This window comes from Microplitis demolitor, chromosome 1, assembly GCF_026212275.2.
Source record: "Microplitis demolitor isolate Queensland-Clemson2020A chromosome 1, iyMicDemo2.1a, whole genome shotgun sequence".
Taxonomy (NCBI): Eukaryota; Metazoa; Arthropoda; class Insecta; order Hymenoptera; family Braconidae; genus Microplitis; species Microplitis demolitor.
The window spans coordinates 240,032-259,830 of NC_068545.1; the positions used below are offsets into that span (position 1 = coordinate 240,032).

The 19,799-nt window shown below is 31.7% G+C and overlaps 2 protein-coding genes across 3 annotated transcripts; one reads left to right on the forward strand and one right to left on the reverse strand.

The window, feature by feature from the left end:
* Positions 1–64: 64 nt before the first annotated feature.
* Positions 65–12,679, forward strand: LOC103577866 (C-Maf-inducing protein). The gene is made up of 9 exons (XM_008558713.3): positions 65–1,471; positions 1,706–4,230; positions 9,482–9,661; positions 9,756–10,354; positions 10,429–10,515; positions 10,593–10,845; positions 10,924–11,181; positions 11,277–11,577; positions 11,662–12,679. Exons 2-9 carry the CDS (start codon positions 2,839–2,841, stop codon positions 11,784–11,786), a joined length of 3,195 nt encoding a protein of 1,064 aa, XP_008556935.1. The 5' UTR covers positions 65–1,471; positions 1,706–2,838; the 3' UTR covers positions 11,787–12,679.
* A 258-nt stretch (positions 12,680–12,937) lies between these two features.
* Positions 12,938–19,573, reverse strand: LOC103577865 (cartilage oligomeric matrix protein). 2 transcript variants are annotated; one of them, XM_053741851.1, is made up of 15 exons: positions 19,255–19,573; positions 18,092–18,262; positions 17,804–18,027; positions 17,335–17,512; positions 17,187–17,272; positions 17,057–17,126; positions 16,746–16,983; positions 16,356–16,604; positions 15,628–15,784; positions 15,399–15,551; positions 14,940–15,324; positions 14,527–14,880; positions 14,231–14,458; positions 13,652–14,161; positions 12,938–13,576 (listed from the first exon to the last, which is right to left on the reverse strand). In XM_053741851.1, exons 1-15 carry the CDS (start codon positions 19,328–19,330, stop codon positions 13,464–13,466), a joined length of 3,192 nt encoding a protein of 1,063 aa, XP_053597826.1. In that variant the 5' UTR covers positions 19,331–19,573; the 3' UTR covers positions 12,938–13,463. The 2 variants fall into 2 exon arrangements, with proteins under 2 accessions (XP_053597826.1, XP_008556934.1); XM_008558712.3 differs by having other exon boundaries at positions 16,746–16,986.
* Between the last annotated feature and the right edge of the window lie 226 nt (positions 19,574–19,799).

Here is a 19,799-nt window from a genome sequence, read left to right on the forward strand (position 1 = left end):
TATACTATTATCGTCCCCTCCAAATATGCACGTAAGAGATGACTATGATAAACAATATAGCCACATTTTATTTTAATTTTTCTTGGAATGTGTTAAAATACCAAGGGACTCTTGGGACTAAGGCCTGACGTCATTCGACCCCTATTTCGTGACGTACATCCATTTTTAGAAAGGTATAGAAAAACCTAATTTACAACGCTCATAACTTGTTAAAATGCTAAGAACGTTAGTTTGTGTCGATTCATTGTCAAGTAAATTTTCTTTCAGCGTTGAATATTACAGATAAATAACTACGTGGCGGTTGTTTTATTGCATAAAAAAATTAATACTTAATATTAATATTTAAAGAAAAAGTTCATATACATAAGACTTTATTGTGAAAAACTATATAATTAAATTTTAATTTAACTTGAAACATGGTGGAAAAATGTGGGACCAGGACCTGAGGTCAGGCGTCATTCCACCCCTATTTCATGACGTATATCCGCTTCCAAAAGAGACTTGACGAGCCCGACTGATGGCTTGGAATGTTAGTTTGTGTCGAACCGTCATCGAGTAAACTTGCTTTTGAATTTAATATTATAGTTAAATAAAATAACATCGTGGTCGTTAATTTATTAAATACAAGTGATAAATATATAATCTCGGTATTTTATATATAATTAATATCTACATAAGTGGTAATTAATTTTTTATCGGTTTTTACTATTCCGATGGTTTGTAATATTCTCGGAAATAAATAATTAAAAATATTTTTAAAAAAATTTAAAATTGATTAATGTTAAATGAAATCAGCAGTAGGTAACAAGTTTGTGGTTGAATCTATATATAGACATAGTAGACTGTAGATTAATTTTCGCGCCTGAAGTTGACTCGAAACAAGTCGTCGCGCATAGCAGAGGTGTGGATAAGTCATACATATAAGTGTATACGTTATAACGTGGTAATATGGTATCAGTATCAGTATCAGTATGATATAGCCGCGACACCAAGAATCGCATGCAGTCGTGCTGGTGCTGTTGTAGAGGAGCATAGAGGAGTGGTGCTGACTTAAATGCAGACTACAGTGACTACTTGTACAAGTCAGCTCCGCGTGCGCGAATAATCGGTGTGCTCTTGCTCTGTTTCTCTGTTTCGGCCTCAATACCACCAGACAAACATCATCATCATCATCATCATCACCATCACCACCATCACCATCACCCTCTATCAAGTAACAGCCATACATCTGTGTCTAGATAAAAGCCTCTAGTTTATTTATCGTGTAAAAAAATAAAAACATTCAATTGACATATCCATTAAAAAATTAACGACTATTTGTTATTATCATTATAATTTAAAACAACACCCAAGTAATTAACCATCATTCGCTAATTAACTATTATTTCAATTGCAATTACGTGTGATTCGGTTTCTCAAAGTAATAACAACAATAAAAATTTATATTTATTATAAATTGCTCAATATCAAGGTAAAGATTTTGTAACGATAGATAAGAGATTATTGTAAATTAAAACATATTTTAATGTCTAATTAACGTATATATGTTAATAGTCATTATCAAAGTGGATTTCACTAAATGATAATTGACAGTAGATAGGATAAATATTTTTAAAATAATTATTTAGTGATTATAATAATGGTAATGACGCATTAAATTATATATAAATTAAAAAGTGAAAGTGATTGGTGTTTAATATTTTAGGTGGTAAAATATATATGTATATATATATCATTGCCGCGGCTGTAACGTGAATCGTGGTGGTATCCGAATATTCACGAGTCTCATCGATCGACTGACGACTCACGACCGAGAGAAGTCGAGAGAGAGTAGAGCCGAGCTGGAGCTAGAGAGCATAGAGAGTACCACCTACCACGGTCAGAGGAGGCCAGAGGAGACCAGAGGAAACCAGAGGCGGCCAAAGCAGGCCAGAGCTCAACACAGCTCAACAGAACAGAGGAGTACAGAGGAAGCCAGAATACTGAGTGAACCAGAAGAGGAATAATAGGTGTGCCGCCGTGCCGTGACTTAAAACTCCATTCACTCACTTTTTTTTATCCAGCAATCATCAGTCTAGCTCTCTATAAATTTAACTTTCACACAAAACATAAATCTATATATATATATATATATATATAAATATATATATATATATATATATATATGTACATTTATTGATAATTTAACAAAACGCAAACTCGGCCACTGGTAAATATATATAAATGCTTATACCGTCCTGGCCGTCTGATAGCTCTACCTGTCTTGCATCGTCTTGACAGTATAAGAATTCAATTCGAGATAAGCTTTTACTATTTACTCAACTTGGATACCACTAGAACATTAAACGGCTATAATAGATAATAGATGATAATAATAATAATAATAAAATAGTATATTATATTTATTGTCGATCGATGTCTTGGGTGGTAAATAATAAACTGTCAGTGGTGTGATTGTGCTACGTTTTATTTATTTATTTATTGAGAGTAAAGTGATGTGTCAGTGATAGGATATCGTGATACTTGAGAATTAACACTCTACACAATAAACAATAAATTATTTATTTAAAATAAGTTAATAAATAAATTTAAATGGATTAATTTCCTTGAGAGATATAATTATTTGATTTTTTTTACAACGAACATGTGTAAACAAATAATCAGAAGAGCTCGTAAAAAATATTCAGAGTTAATGACATTTTAAAATATACATTGAGTATTATATTATATAAACAAAAAAAAAAAAATATATATATATATATATTTATAATTATTGTAAGGTGATAAATAAGTAAAGCCTGTAGGTAATCCTGAGTAATCAGGTAGTCGTGTGTCAGTATGTTTTGTTTTCAGCGTCCATTTACGCGCACATCTCGTAACACGGTCACGACCCCTACTACTACAATGGGCAAACAGCAGACAACGAAAAGCTTGAGCTCAAGATTTAGTAGACGCGGTTCTGAAGCTAAAAGTGAGGGATCTGGCTCCTCTTCAATTCAATATATCGATCAAGAGATTTCGGCGTCTACTAGCAGCAGCACCGATACATTACCGGGAATTCAAACAGACTACTTGGAATCAGATCCATTGTCACCTGATCCAATTCTACTTGTCACTGCAGATGATACCACTACAGCGACACCGACAGTGACAGCAACAACAGTGACGGTAAACGGGATCCAAGAAGACGTCACAACTACGTCATCACCGTTGAAACAACAACAACAACAGCAGCAGCAGCAGTTACAGTCACAGTCACAGCTACAGCAAGAAGAGAAGCAGAAGCAGAAGGAACAAAAAAAGGGTAACGGACGATGGAGGAAAAAAATACTTTTGCGTCTTAAGACTGATTTACCAAACTCAAACTCAAAAAATAAAAACACAAATGGGAGTTTTTTTTCGCCATTGTTGAGTATATCGACGTCATTTTCGTCCTCGGCGAAGAATACAGTTAAATCAAAATCATTGATGACCAGAAGAGCCGTTGACTCTAAGACTGTTAAAGCGGGAGCTTTCAAGGCTAGTTCGGCCAATGATATACCATCATTGTTAAATGAATTCAATGAAGATGAAGATGATGATGATGATGATGATGATTATGATGGTGATGGTGATGTTGATGTTGATGGTGATGGTGATGGTGATGAAGATGAAGAAGGAGAGGAAGATGATAGTTGTGAAGACACTGAAGAAGGTTCATCAGTACCGTCCAGTCCAGCTGCTGCCATCTCCCTCGCTGGTTTACCACCCACTCAAGTGCCGTCTTATTACTCATTCCTTTCAGTAAATGGTGGTGCGATGCGACAAGAAACAACGAGCACCAGTTCGCCACAGTTATCAACTGGTGCAACACCGGGGTCAAACAATGAACGGGTATTACCCTCAGAAACAGCTGAAACAAGCTCGGTGACAGAAGAATGTTTACCTGTGGGTATGAGTCTCAAGAAACCCGACACTCTAGATCCACCAAGTTGTTTGCCTGCCGCACGTTCTTGCCCAAATCTTGAGCAGCAGTCGACCGGTTGTTCATCTACCAGTGGTTCTTCTAGCCCTAGTCCAAGTCCTGGACCCGCTGGACCGCGATACAAACCAGTTACCGAGGGGGACATTCAAGTCTGCTATCTAAATCACACTAGGACGGTTGTCAGCAAAATATTGTCCAGTAAATTTCTCAGACGATGGGAAACTCATCATCTCTATCTCAACGACGCCTGCCTATCATCCAAAACGGTGAGTAAATAACAACATTATTTTTTATTTACACACACACATACACACAATATGCATGTGGGTTTTTTTAAAATTTTTTTGACGCACGTTAATTTGGCTGTCTATAATAAACTTAATTTTATCATAATAATTATTTTAATTGAGTTTACATTTTTGATAACGTCATGTGTGTAAAATTGACGTCAAAATTTTTTCATTATGATTATTATTATTCTAATAATAATACCATATATATAAGATATATACATTAATACAGCTGTGCAAGTATGTACATACGCTAATTAATTTTCACTGTCTACAATACTTTTTCCCACGACTTTATTTTAGTGACTTAATTTATTAAATGCCTTAACACTATTTACACCTCTCTCTATCTCTCATTGTCTTTTTTTATACTAATGTACTTTTATATTTAGCCGCGAGTCTTTCAGTACGCGTCTCGAAATAAATTTTAATCATCAGGCCAATGCGCTGCTTACTACTCATACGTTTTACGTTTAGTTCGTTTATTCGTTTGGCGTGTGTCTTTAATAAAATAAAATAATAAAAATAATAAAAAAAGGACGCGTACGTATTTGCTCTTGTTAATCCTATCTTTATACGACCTTTTAATACATTTCAAACATACATATTTTATTTATTTTTTTTTTTTTTTTTTAATTAGTTGTAATAAAATACTCATTTATATATATACATATATATATATATATACATTGATACGGTGGATTAATCAGTTTGATTACTCAATGATGTGTAAAGAAGATATGTACATTATCAATTAATGAAATACGTAAATTAAAGCTGACACTTAACAAAGTTTTTAAACGCAAATGGATAAATACTATCCGGAGTAAAAAGACGTGCGTCAATGTGTATTAACCTAGAATATTAATAATAATTAACTTAAATATTGAAATTATGTTTAAAAAAATGAAAACAAAAAGTTGTAATATACAATAATATTCATTTTTATTTTTTTGTATATTATACAATTTTACATATCAAAGATGTGTATTTGCATATAATATATTTACAGACTTGAGCATTAATTATTATGATAGATCGTACATTATAAATTGATTTATAAACTCATCGATAATAATTTTTAATACAAAGTAATATTAAAATGTGTGTGTAGATCATTCATTATTTTATCTGAGGATATAAATTTAAATGCCATTAAATTTATGGCGCTAAACATTAATATGCTTGTATACATAGTTACTCATATTATTATGCATTACAATATTAATAATAATAATAACAACAACAACAACAAAAACTAATTAATAAAATATATATGTATATAAAAAATAATTAATTAGAGTAGCAATTGGCACACTAACATTATGACAGCGTAATTTATTATAGAGTTGCGGTTAATGTCGATTTATATATACATATATATTGTAAGGAAGCATCTGTGTATTAGACAAATGGCTGCAATTAATAATGAATACCTGCTATTACTACATTTTATATATTTTTCGCTCGACTCTGCGTGACTGATGCACATAAACTTTTTTTATATTTCTAACCGCAAGAAAAATAAAATAATTCCCCAAAGAAATGGGGCAAGGAAAAATTTTTTATTATTATTATTATCTAGTGTTATTTATGATAATTAAATAATGATAAATTTTGATGCTGATTATATGCACCTGACGTAAATGAATTAATGTAAATTTTAGGAATAAATACATGTAACTGGTAAAAATAAAATCCATAAATATTGGCTGTAGTGTGAGTGTATGGTATGATGATACCGATTACTGAACAACATTGACAGCGACAGTACAGTAAGCGACGTCGAAAACGACGAAAACGACGAAAACGACGACGACGATACAAGGTCGAAAGGAGGCGTATAAATGTGTCATTGATAAAGTTCAAAACGTTTAATTCAACGTAAAATTGATTTATATAAACATTTGTTTTGAGCGTGAGCCTTTTTGTTAATAACTTGTAATATTTGTCGCCGTTAATTTATCATCATTTATTTTATTATTCTTTAAGAACTTGGTATTATCTATTTTATTTCTTCCTACTCATTTTAGTTCGCTTTCGAGCTCATCTTCTCATATCATATCATATCATATCATATTATATTATATATTATACAGAATATACTTCCGACAATCCTCTGGTGATCTTTATTTCATAAGACTTGTAAATGTCAAAAAGACTTAAGCCCACGTCATTTATAGTTTTAATGTTTTAATTCAAAATTACGTGTTTTCTGTAAGTATAATCAGTTGAGCTAAAGGTCATCAGTTTTCAGGGATTAATTTTTTTTTTCTTTTTTTCAATTTTTTATTATTAATTAATACTTTGTGCGTAATATAATCAGCAGGCGTGTTATCTCTATATCTTTTCTCATGTTATCGTTAACAATAATAATAAATAAATAAATAAATAAATAAATGATAGCATACAGTACAACCACTTCCACCTTCGGCAGACTCGCGTTATGTACTAAAACGTGTGATATGTCGTACATGTATCGTATCGAGGATATATATTACAGTGAGCCATGCACGCTGGTGAGGCTTGACGTCAAAGTTGACCCTGGATATGAGTTTCCGCCGTCGGACACCACAGATTGTCTCCGATAGTCTAGCTCTTGGTATATGGAAATTAAGTGGTTTTTAACCACAAACTATTACTTTCCCAGTTTCTCTCTTTTTATTTTAAATAATAATATAAATAAATAATAAAACAAAAGTTATTGCTTGCGTGTGCTGATAATTGTTGAAATGCATAAAACTTTTCGTTGAAATCCTAACTAAATATTTTAAAATACCCAGAAAAAATAAAGCAATAAGTCTTTGTTAAAGATTTATGATTTATTATATTGCTAAATAATAGTTTAATGTTAAATTCATGCTTACGATGTAATAAACTAATGATAAAACACACACGACACATGAATCAACTATAATCGTGATGGATTTTCTTTGTCCATCATTTATGGTAAAAGAAAAATAAAAAAACAACAGCAATTAATGTTGCATTTAAATTAATGAGTTATAATTTATGATAAAAGCTTTTTTTTTTTTTTTTATAAATAAATCCGGTGGGTAGGGGCATCTAAATAATAATAAAACAATGGTATCATTTGGTAGAATATGTATTATATTGTAACAGCGTAAAATGTCTTTGCACCCTATAGTGATTATTTAGATGATGCATAGCTCAGTTGTTTAGTTGTTGTACACTGGGTGGATACTGGATATATGGCGTTCATTGAGAGTAGAGGGTGGATATAAGCCAACACGACAGATTAGGTTGAGCTCACTCGAACAGTCGTTCAACCCACGGCCTAGATTCACCAATGACGTCATTCAATCTCTTCTCTACGCAAGCGTTTTCCCCCACTATCACCATTCGCTACTTGAGTTACAACAGATTCAACATTTTTTTTTATTTTTTTCTCCAGCTATGATAAAGTACATAAAAACTAAAAGCACGCGAGCGTGCAATAATTTTCGTCCATCGACAATCATTTTCAATACTTGTTATCTTGTTCTTGTACAACTACTTCTTGTACTTGTTCTTGTTCTTGTTCCTTTCCATTCAGTCGTTATCTCTCAACATATACAAACCGTTTCTACCCCAATGATTTCGATTTAGCATCTTTAAATTACCACATTCGTTTAAATGGAGCGCATGCCCCTCACCTTACACACTCTCCCAGTTTATCAAATTCTCAATTATTTTTTACTTTTATTATTAATTATATACAACTAGGTCAATTCAGTTCCGCTTTAATATTTTTTTCTCACGATCTCACCTGTACCCATACCGAGGATACTATTTGCGTCATTTAACACGTTATATATATATGTATATAGTCATCCATATTGTGGTGGTAATAAATGATATTTTATGCTCTTTATGATAAATTTAATGGCAAGTGGTAAGTGATTATCAAACGAATGATGGATTTTGATAAAAGCATTTAAATGTATGTTCGCCAACATATTGCCCATCATCAACCAGGCATTTGCGGTAAAAGGGAAAAGAGCAAGTATAATATACCCCCGGATGTGATGTTGTAGGAAAATGCGATGAGTGATGGCCTACTGACATACTTGGATTCTCATGTTACATCTTTTCGCTTTAATTACTTCTGCTGGTTGAATAAAATAAAAAAAAAATTTAAAAAAAACGTACAAGCTCCAAAAAAAATTTATAAAACACACATTTTTTTGTTCTTCTTGCAAGATTAAATACATAATTTAAATATTTAATTTATAAATAAATAAATTAAATATTTAATATGTATGATGCAACTGCTGGTAGACATTAATCATTTTGATCAAGTTAATTCACGTCACAAATTATTAATTGATTAGCGTATATGCTTTTTATTAAATATATACAAATATATATATGTAGTGCATCATAATCCGGGACGCTTATTATTATTATTATTATTATTATTATCGTTAAATAAATTGAAGTTAAAACACGTAATAAATGTGACTCACTGTGAACAAAAGTTATTTAGTATGTGCTTTATATTATTATAGCGCGTATATTTTACGCATATCGGTTTCTCACTCGAATTCGTATCGGTTCAAGTCAACATCAATAGATTTTACGATCCGTTCTACGTCATTGCGCTCAATCGTCCAATCCCAAGCATTACTATTTAATTTTACGACCACTTTTTACCATAACATTTTATTTTATATTTTCTTTTCTTTTCTTTTTTTTTTTTTTTTTTTTTTTTTTTTCTATCACAATAAATTCTCTTATCGAAAATTGAATTTTTTGCTGTTAAAATTTTGTGTGTAGATATTCGATGCATCCGATAATTGCTTGTTGGTATTAATAATAAAATAGCTAAAACTTGGTACCAAGCGTAATGAATGTAATGGACGTGCTCTACGTTTTGTTGAGATACTAAATTTTTATGGACCAACAATAACTTTGTAAAAACTCTGGTCGTTTGCAAAGGGCAGATTGATAAATAACATTGACCAAGTTTTAAATAAATTAACTTTGATATCAATATATTTAATCAAATTTATAACTTAACTTTCAGTCGGTCGGTTTGTTTGCATGTATGGGCGTCAGATAAAATCTCGAATACCCAATCAATCGATTTTCTTTCTTTTAAATTACCTGGTTAATTACTGCTGGCAAATTAATTAAGTTTTATGATTTCATGACGTCAGACAGGGAACCATAAAAATGTTTATTATTATTATTTTATTTAAATTAAAATTTATGAATTTTTCAGTTGTTGGGATTTATTCAACAACCAATACCATACAGTTGCATGACTGAAGTGTATGCAGTAACAAGATGGGATATAGCAGATAAATATTGTTTACGAATCGTTTTGCCAGATGGATCATTATTACTTCAAGCACGTAATGCTTATATCAGAAATCAATGGTATCATTCAATTCTTTGGAAGGTAATTATTCGTTTATATATATATATATATATATATATATATATTGATAGTGTTGTACTGGAAGTAGTTGATTAATAAATGAAATTATTTACAGAAAAATATATTCAAGTATCAGCATACAATCTCGGTGAACCCAAAAAAAGATATAATTCTTAAAGAACTTAAGTCGATGGTAGAATTTGCCCTATGGACTCCTTTGCAACACGAACGAATAAATGCAACGCCTTTGGAAGCAGTGACAAAGCTTTTAGACGGTTCGCTGTTGGAAAAAATGAACGAGAGCCAAAATAATATAAAGGAGGATGAAGAGTTATGTGAAATGGCAAGTTTCAACGAGCAAAGGAACTGGGCGGAAGCTGTACTGGCAGTTGCTGCTCCACTTTTAGAAAAAGTAATACCACATCCATCGTTGGCTAAGGCGTTATCGAAGCTCACTCAGCAGTATCCGAAATCATCTATTGTACCAGCAATAACCCCTGCAATCACCCGTTACCTAAAGCATAGTGTTGAATTTTCTAATACTCCAGAAATGCGAAACCTCGTTCAAGTATTTATATACGCTCTTTATCAAAATGACGGCGAGCAGTCAGTCAGGGATTACATTCGTTATGTTCACGGTCCTGGCAGCGGTTGTCCGCACCTTCGAATTATACCTAATTTAATTAATGCGTGCAATGGTGCAATATTTAATCGGTAAATATTTTTTTTTCTTTTTAAACTTTTACTTAAATATTTAAACCATCAATTACTTAATTTATTTTTTTTAGCTTTGTAACTCCTAAGACCGGTCTTAACATCAGCCAACCTCCACTAATTCTGCCGTTAGACAGCTATTTTTTAGCATTGATAATAATGTAAGTCTTGTTATAATTAATTATAATAAATATAAATTACATATTATTTTATATATTAAATAAAAAAATAATTATAGATCGGAATACTATGATTCGAGAAAGTTTCTAAGTTCAGTATTACAACCAGTACCGTTTCCCGATGATACATTGATAAATAAACAGTTTCAAGAGGCAATAATGAATGTTGTACTGTGTCGAGTGGCTCAAGACACACGTTGTGACGTTCACCGGATGGTCTTACCAATGCGTGAGGAACGAAAAGGATGGATATATGTCGTAGCTCCGTCCAATCCAACTTGTCCTGATGATGGTACTCTGTTTGGAAAAATGGTTATTATTTAATTAATTAAACTAAAACAAACCATTTTTTGTAAATAAATATATAAATAAATAAATAAATAAATTTAGTTGACAACTCTGCTGGGGTGCTGCAATCGTCGTAAAAAGTTTATCCATTCGTTATTCAAGAAAACTGAAAGTTCATGTTTGCTTATGGCAATAAGAGGATGCGATGCAGCCCAAGAAGCTCTTTGTCTCATGCTAGAGTGGCGTATTGTCACCAAAGAGGAAGACAAGGTTCAAGCTATCTCAGCACTGCAGTCAACTCCTTCGGGTAAAGAACGTTACTTAGCTCTCTGTCAACGGCAGACCAATCTCCAGGAATTGGTAATAATTAATTATTATAACTCAACTTATTATTTTAATTATCTATATATTTTTTATATAAATTCATGTATTTATTATTATTGTTATTGTTAAAGCAACAAAAAGGTGGTCCAAAGAAATTAACTCTTCCGGTACGAGCTACGGATGCTGACGTAGCACAGGTACTGGCTGATGGTGCTTTTGGTGATTTAGAGAGTCTCACTTTGGCATTTACTTCAGTAACATCTGCATGCGCTGAACAACTTATAAAACTACCAGCACTTAAATCTCTTAACTTATGGGCGACCCAATTTGGTGATGCCGGACTCCAGATGATAAGTGAGCATCTTCAAAAACTTCAAGTCCTCAATCTTTGTGAAACACCTGTTTCTGACAAGGGCATATCTACTCTAACATGTAAGTATTTGTTTAAAAATAATAATAATAATAATAATAATAATAATAATAATGAATAATTATTTATTTATTTTTTCTATCTAGCTCTTAAAAATCTTCAAAAATTAAATTTAAACAGTACCAAGTTGTCTGCTCAGACATATGAGTTGCTCAAAAAAAGTTTGCCATCTCTAAAAGAAATTGACGTACGTTATACGGAGGCCTGGTGACCCGAACCCATGCTTCCAGCTCCCAAGATAAGAAAATGGAATAATAATTCACGCAATAATATTGTTAATAATAATAATGAAGTTTATGAAAATCCTAAAAGACAATTATAATTTTAGAATTGAATGGACGAATTAAGTTTGAATGATTTAATTATTAAATCGCGTGAAAGTTTTTTTAATAAGTTTTATAATTCGATGCCAACTTAACTTTATTTATTTATTTTTTTAAGACTAAAAAATTTAAGTTCAAGTTTTTTAATTAATTAATAAATATGCGGATAGTTTAATTTAATAATTAATAATAGGGTCGGCGTTTTTTTAAACTGTGGATGGGCTTTCTTGGACAGTATTGCCACGGACACCAGTCTGCCTAACATTATTATTATTAGTATTAGTATTACTACTTTGATTTATTAATTATTTGTATAGACTCAACAAGTCCGTGTGCAGTTTTAGTCTGATGAAGAGAGAGACACAATCGCACAAGTTGTCTTTCAACAAAAAACAAAAAAATAGTGTATTGCACACCGAGAAAGGAAAGTAGGACATTCCAACCCGTGTGCATAAGTGCCCGGTGGCAAACAAGCTGATTGGGACGTCCTGCTTTCCTCCGTGGGGTGCATACTATTTTTCACCAGATCTGAATCTGATTAATGGCGCATGCGCTTATTTTTATCATTAAAGAAAAGTATGACTTTCTTCCCTCTAAACAGGGCAGAAATTTAAACTTTCGGTGCAGATATAGTGAAAAAACTTTTATGAATACAAATCCAGCGTCTGAGGATGCCCAACTGCCTTATTAAAAATTATTTGTGACCACTGCCATACGAAAAATGCACAGATTTTTATCATAAAACCCGGATTTATTAAATAGTTAAGTATTCAGAAAAAAAAAAAAAAAAACAAATTAATAGAAATTTCGTAAATTTTTTCGATCCTAGTATTTTCAATGTCTAGAACTCTTGTAATCAACTATTTCAATAGTGTAAATAAATAAGTTTATTAATAATTACTTAATAATAATTTATTGTAGTTAGGAAATGTTTATAAGTTATACGTTTTAATATTAATATTAAAGATTATAATAATAGAGTAATGAAAAAAAAAAAAAAAAAAAAAAAAAAACATATATTTCAATTGACGTAGATAAGAAACCGAATTTTCCCATGATATCGTATCGGAATTAATTATTGACATAGCGATTTATTTAGTTTCGATTAATGATTGTTATCAATTATAAAATGACTGATTCTGTATTTTATTATTTAAAATATATATATATATATATATATATAAATATATATTTCCAAGCTGCAAGGGAGCAAGATTGTAAGAAGACTGCTTATATCAATTTCATTAATAAAGTCGTTACATAATTAATTCATTCATTGATTTAATTATCAATATATATTATCATTTATCAATGGCCACAATAAATATTTGAAATTTAATACTATGCGCAATAAAGTCACTAAATAAAAGACATTAGCTTGTGCATGATTGTAATAATTTATCCTCGATAGAATTAAAATTTTACAAACATTTTTAGGATACTGTTGATTGATTAGTATAATTATACATCATTTATTTATTTTTTAATATAAAAAAAAATATATATATAATTATTATTATTATTAAATGTATATATTAATTTGTTAAATTATTAAATATTATTGTTTAATCGTGTAGAGGCCGTTGGAGCCTCGATATTTTAGGATTACTTGGGTCGATGTTTATTTTAGATTGTAAATTTGAGGGCAATTCGCGCCAAACGGCTTCAGGTACACTCTCTGTAATAAAATATAATAATATTAGATATTAAAATTTATTTGTTTGGTATTTATAAATAAATAAAATGCAATTACCTTTACACTTGTAAAGTAAGTCTGACCAAATAATCATTTCCTGAGAGAAACAGAAAACGCCGAGACGTCCGCCCTTGAGGGCCGAGTTGAAGACGTTGCCAGAGTCGGCAATCAGACGTGGCCCTTCAAAGATCCAGAGTCTTATCAGTCCAATACTGGGTCTGTGTATCAGTTGCCATCTGTAAGAAGTTTTCTCCTTCCAGCCGACATTTCTTGGATCCTTCCACAGTAATTTAACTTGATTATTTGTGTCTCCAGTGTGCCACAAACTATTCCGCATTATTTTACCGGGACCTGTTTCTGAGTCAATAAGTTTCAATTGAATTCCCGGCTCAGCAACTGCACGGAATGGAGTAGCACGCCAGTAAGTTTGAGTATTTTTTTTCCACATCACTGAGTAAAATCTGTGTGTGTTTTGATATGAAAATACAAAACCAACGTAGTCGTCATCGATTTCCGTATTAATGTAGAAAGTACCTTCAAAGTCAACTCCAGTAAAACTGTCAAATCCTTTTCACCAACATTCAAAATAATTATTAATACAATTAATTCTTTATTTTTTAATATAAAATAACTTACCGACAGCTATTCCAGGATCACTATTTTGAGTTTGAACAATTTCAGCTCCGTTGTGATGAATCTGCCACTTGGGATCTATTTGAGCTTCGCCTTCTGGATCCAGTGCGATTATTTCATATTTACGAAAATCAGTCGTCCATACTTGACTATTATTCGGACAATTATCACGTGTATTTATTATAGTGTCATTGTCATTATCATCCCAACAAGCGTCACCAAATCCACCTCCTAAATTAATATTATCAATATATTTATTAAATTACATAATATATAAAAATACTTTTTAAAATAATTACCTCGTGAATTTTCTTGCAATGGATTGTAAACAAACCGACAATTGTCAAAATGATTGGGCACGCCGTCATTGTCAGCATCATTATCACACTCGTCACCAATACCGTCATGATCAGAGTCCGTTTGCTCAGAATTTGGAATATCCGGACAGTTATCAATATTATCTTGAATTCCGTCTTTGTCTCTGTCATGACCGTCATCGCAGGCATCACCTACTCTGTCTCTGTCCTCGTCTTCCTGGTTACGATTGGGAGTAGCTGGACAGTTGTCGCAAGCATCTCCAACTCCATCCCCGTCAGAGTCACGCTGATCTTCATTTTTCTTCATCGGACAATTATCATCATCATCTAATATTCCTAAAATAAAATAATTTCGGTAAATATCATTAAAAATAATAAACCAATAAAATAAATACCATCATTGTCCTTGTCATTGTCACAAGCATCACCAATACCATCCCCATCAGTATCCTTCTGATCGATATTAAATTTCGACGGACAATTGTCGCAAGCGTCACCATGCCCATCAGCACCTTCCCGATCAGTGTCTTCTTGCTTGGGATTGTGGTGAAACGGGCAGTTGTCTGAGGAATCGAGTACACCGTCATTGTCAGAGTCATCATCGCAAGAATCACCGTAGCCATCGTTATCAGAGTCCTCTTGACCGCTATTTGGTACATATCTACAATTATCTGCCGGAAATATTTCATTGTTTTCAAGTATTAGTTCCTCATCTGGATGCCCATCGCTATCAGAATCAACTCCACATTTAACTCCGTTGCCTGCCCAGCCAATATGACACTGAAATAATTTATTCAAGTAATGATAATAATCTTTTTTAATATAAAAAATATATATAAATATTTAGTATTTACTTGACAAGTGTATTGATTAACAGCAATGCAAATACAATCAGCATTTTCATCGCACACAGTTATTCTGTCAGGACATATATTGTGTGCTGGACGACATCCAACAGTTTGATTGCCAACAAATCCTATTCTGCATGATCCACATCTGAATGACCCCTGTATTGAATTATTGTTATTATTATTTATGTTAACGATATTTTTTAAAAAATAATAATAAAATATAAAAAGAAACCTTGGTGTTGATGCATTCTGAATTTGGAACGCAGCCTCCATTTCGTCCATCATCGCACTCGTTAATGTCCTGGCAGATCTGCTTGTTCCTGAGAGCGAACTCGATTCCAATACCCTCGGACTCGGTTCCAGTGAATCCCGAGGGGCAGGGTAGACATCTGTCATCGGGCAGGAGGCATTTACCGGATGGGAGGGTAAATATCTTCATCATTTACCCATTATACTTATTTATTCCGTTTAAAAACGTTTATAAAAAATGTCATTTTCTATTTACTTTTTTATTATTTCTATCTTTTATTTTTTTTTCTTTTATAAATAATAAAAACTACTAATTATTACTATTATCATTATTATTATTATTATTAATATTAATAATTAATAAGGGAAGTAAGAGGAACATGAAATGAATTTTAAAGACGAATGCAATTATAAATATTATTATTCGTCTTTTTAGTTTCCTTGTCAATTATTTTATGTTCATTATTATAGTACAGTGTGTGTAAAAAAAAAAAAAAAAATTTTAAGTACAAAAGAACAACAGGATCTAGCTAATTTTGATTAAGAAAATGACAAGAGATTTCAAAAATAGATTATGAGCAAGAAAGAGGATTTAATTTAATTAAAATAATTAAGTAGAAAATAAAATAAAATAATAATTACGATTTAAAATGAAAAGATATGGATTATTATGTAAATTAATTTGACAATTCCCAGTCAGGAGGCTCGCACCTGTATCCTGGGGAGATGTTGATGCACTGAGATCTTGGGTCGCAGGGCTGAGTCAGATCGCACTCGTCAATGTCCTGGCACTTGGTCCCATTTCCAGTGTAGCCTTCAGGACACGCGCCGCATTTGTAGTATGGATACTCTTGAGTCGGATGACAGGTCACTCCGGAATGGCAAGGATTCAAGTCACATCCTCTTACTCGTTGGCAGTGTTCTCCATTTCCAGTATACCCAGACGGACATTGTCCACATCTGAATTATTATTTATAAAATATTCGGGCCAAAATTTATCATGTCCCATTTATTTAATTAAATAAACCGTTTTTGTTATCATTATTATTATTATTATTATTATTATTTTAATTTAAAAAATGATTTATTAAAAAAACTGACCTGTAACCACTTCTTGTATTTTGACATCTTACCCCCGGGAAACAAGGATTGTCACTACATGTTTTAACTCTCTGACAATGCCGACCATCTCCAATGTATCCTTGAGGACATCCCACACACTCAGGACCTCCTTCAGTATCACGACAATGGGCACCTGGGTAACATGGACTTTGATGTCTACATGACGGCCGCGGTGGAGGTGGTGGTGGTGGTGGTGCTGGTGTTGTTGTTGTTGCGGCTACTGTAATAATTTATAAATAAATTAGCTTACAATTAATTACTTTAGTTTTTTAAACCTATTTAAAACTTGCCGACGTGAAATCCTGGACGACAAGCTGCACACTCTTCAATTAATTTTCTTATATATCGAGTTTCTTGGGTCTGTAACATTTAATTTAAACATTTAATAATTAATTATTTGATTATTTATAAAATAATTACATTTTTTTCTACTTCACTCCAAATTTTTTTAGTAACTTCTATTAATTCATTCAGAGTTTTTATGAGAGTTCCTTCTCCAATACAATCTGTAAATAAAATTATTGTGATAATTAAATATAATAATTATTTAATGTGATCGTTATCGTACTTAAATCGTCAATTGTATGGATTCCAATGTCTCCACGTCGACGGACACGGGAAATAGTCGTGCTGTGATTTTTTTTGTACTCAACATCTTCAAGATTTGTACGGCAGCCTTCTCGTTCCCATAATTCCGAAATTTCCGAGCTTTTGTGTATTTTCGTGTGATACTTTCTCTCTTTGTACTGCACACCATAATTCAGTAATTAATTACAAATAAAAATACACAGGGATTACGCATGTTGATGAAAAGCGGACAATATATTTTAAATCAATAATAGCCATATTTGGTAAGACTTGATACTTAATGGTCACAAATGGGAAAAAAAAAAATTCTCAATTGCTAAATAATAAAAGCGCAGTTATGGAAAATAAAAATGTATGAATCTTTAAAAGATAATGGAATGCGGGAGATAATTATTTAAATCACGTGGGTGAACTTGAAGTCGTATTAATAAATAGTATATTGTAAATACCACTCGAAATACAGAATCTGTTCCCTCATTGAAAACATCTCTCAGTGTTTTTCTGATCGGAATAACGCCTTGATTGTTGCAATTAACATAAACATCGACTCGTGAGTTTTCTTTATTTTGATGGACAAGAAATATAATACTTTTTATTGGGTGGGTTACATTAAGACTGCCCACTTGAAAATCTTGCCTTCCTTTTTTTCCTTCTTCAACCATTTCCAGCAATACTGAAATTCAATTAATTATTAAATAAAATTTATTTTACTATTACAATATTTTTAAAAATCTTACTTGTGTTGGTACGTCGGTCAAGCATAAAAATAAATTTAGTATTTGGATCTGGATATTTAGCGGCAATCAACGTTTCCGTACCTCCATGTTCACTTTTTTTTAATTTCAAATGTTTTACACTTATTGCAAACTCATCGTCATTCAGTGCATCTCCAAGTGCGTTGCTGAGGACTTTTAAATAATTAATTAACAAAAAAAAAAAAAAAAAAAATTTGACGTCTGATCAAATGATTAATTATGTAGGTGGATAGTGGTTTAACAAAAAAAATTAACAAGTAATAATTATATTGTAGAATGAAGCGATTTAATTCATTAGACGTTGCATCAATTTATTATTAAATCAGTAACGCTGTCTATGGTAATTAGAACAATTATCAATGTGGGTTGCGTCTTACTTTTTTTCTTAATACCTACTCAATGAAAAATAAATAAATAATAAATTGAATTGAAAACAAAAATCTATGTACCCAAGCCTTTAACGCAGTTTAAAATTGCGCCATTTTTCTGGCAAGAGAAACTTTTTCCTTAAAAGTTTAAATTGTCTGTTGGCAAACTCGAGTTTACTCAAGTACTTGCATTAATAAATTCTATAAATATAATTTAGGTATTTATATATATTATAAAAAGTATTTATAATTATTTTTTGCTAATAGAGTAGTAATGATAAAGAGAGTTGAGTGACCTTGCGATACCAGAGTGATACCACCAGCAAGTTGCCTTGGGTGGATTTACGTTTACAAACTACCGGGTTTTTTGTCCACGTTCTTAGCGACTGGTTTAAAAGGCATAACGTTTGTCGATGTCGTAATAGATATAAAAGGGTCGTCGATGCCACTAGATCTCTTGGTAATAATAATAATACTAATCAGTCATCAGTTATCATAATCAAAAATTCACAATTAATGTATGTTTTATTATAAATTATAAATGATTATGATTATAAATATTTATCGTGGCAACACCCCTCCTTGGTGTTCTAATTTACCCTAAAACCGTGTCGGGGTTATCGGGATCAAGCTTTACAACATCTTATATAGTTAGATATTTATAAAATCGACAAACTGTTATTTATTTAATTATTTATTATTCGTCTATTAAATAGGCCAATTTTATTTCAAAATTTTATTATTTTTTATTTTAAAATAAAATAAATAAATAAATACCTTCGTCATAAGAAATAGCGGCCACTATTGTTAGTATTCCTATAAAAATTACCACGATTTTTTGAAACCCCGCCATTTTTAGTGGTAGAAATTTACGAAGAAAAGGAAAAGGAAGAATAGGAATTTAGTTTAAAATTAAAAATCGCGGTCCTCATATGGCGCAAAATTACACAGCACGATTTACAAAAGACACTTTTTTAAATTATTATTTATTATCAAGTTTTATCAGATTAGATGAAAAAATTTAAGTAAAAGCTGGTGCCAGCAATCGACGTCGTCTACACAAGTCAACACTGAACCGGGGAAACTTTGCCGCTGAGTTTTATACGGCGCCCACGGACTCTTAACTTTTTTAAACCGCATAGGGAGAGAGGAGTTAAGTACTGAGACTAACGCATTTTATGCGTACACCCGTATCAATTAAACTTTAATAAATATATTTCTATGCCACCGCCTAAATAAATTATTATTTATTATTATTTTTATTTTTAGACATTGAGACACTTAATATATAATTAAGTATTGTTACTTAAAATGTACAATAG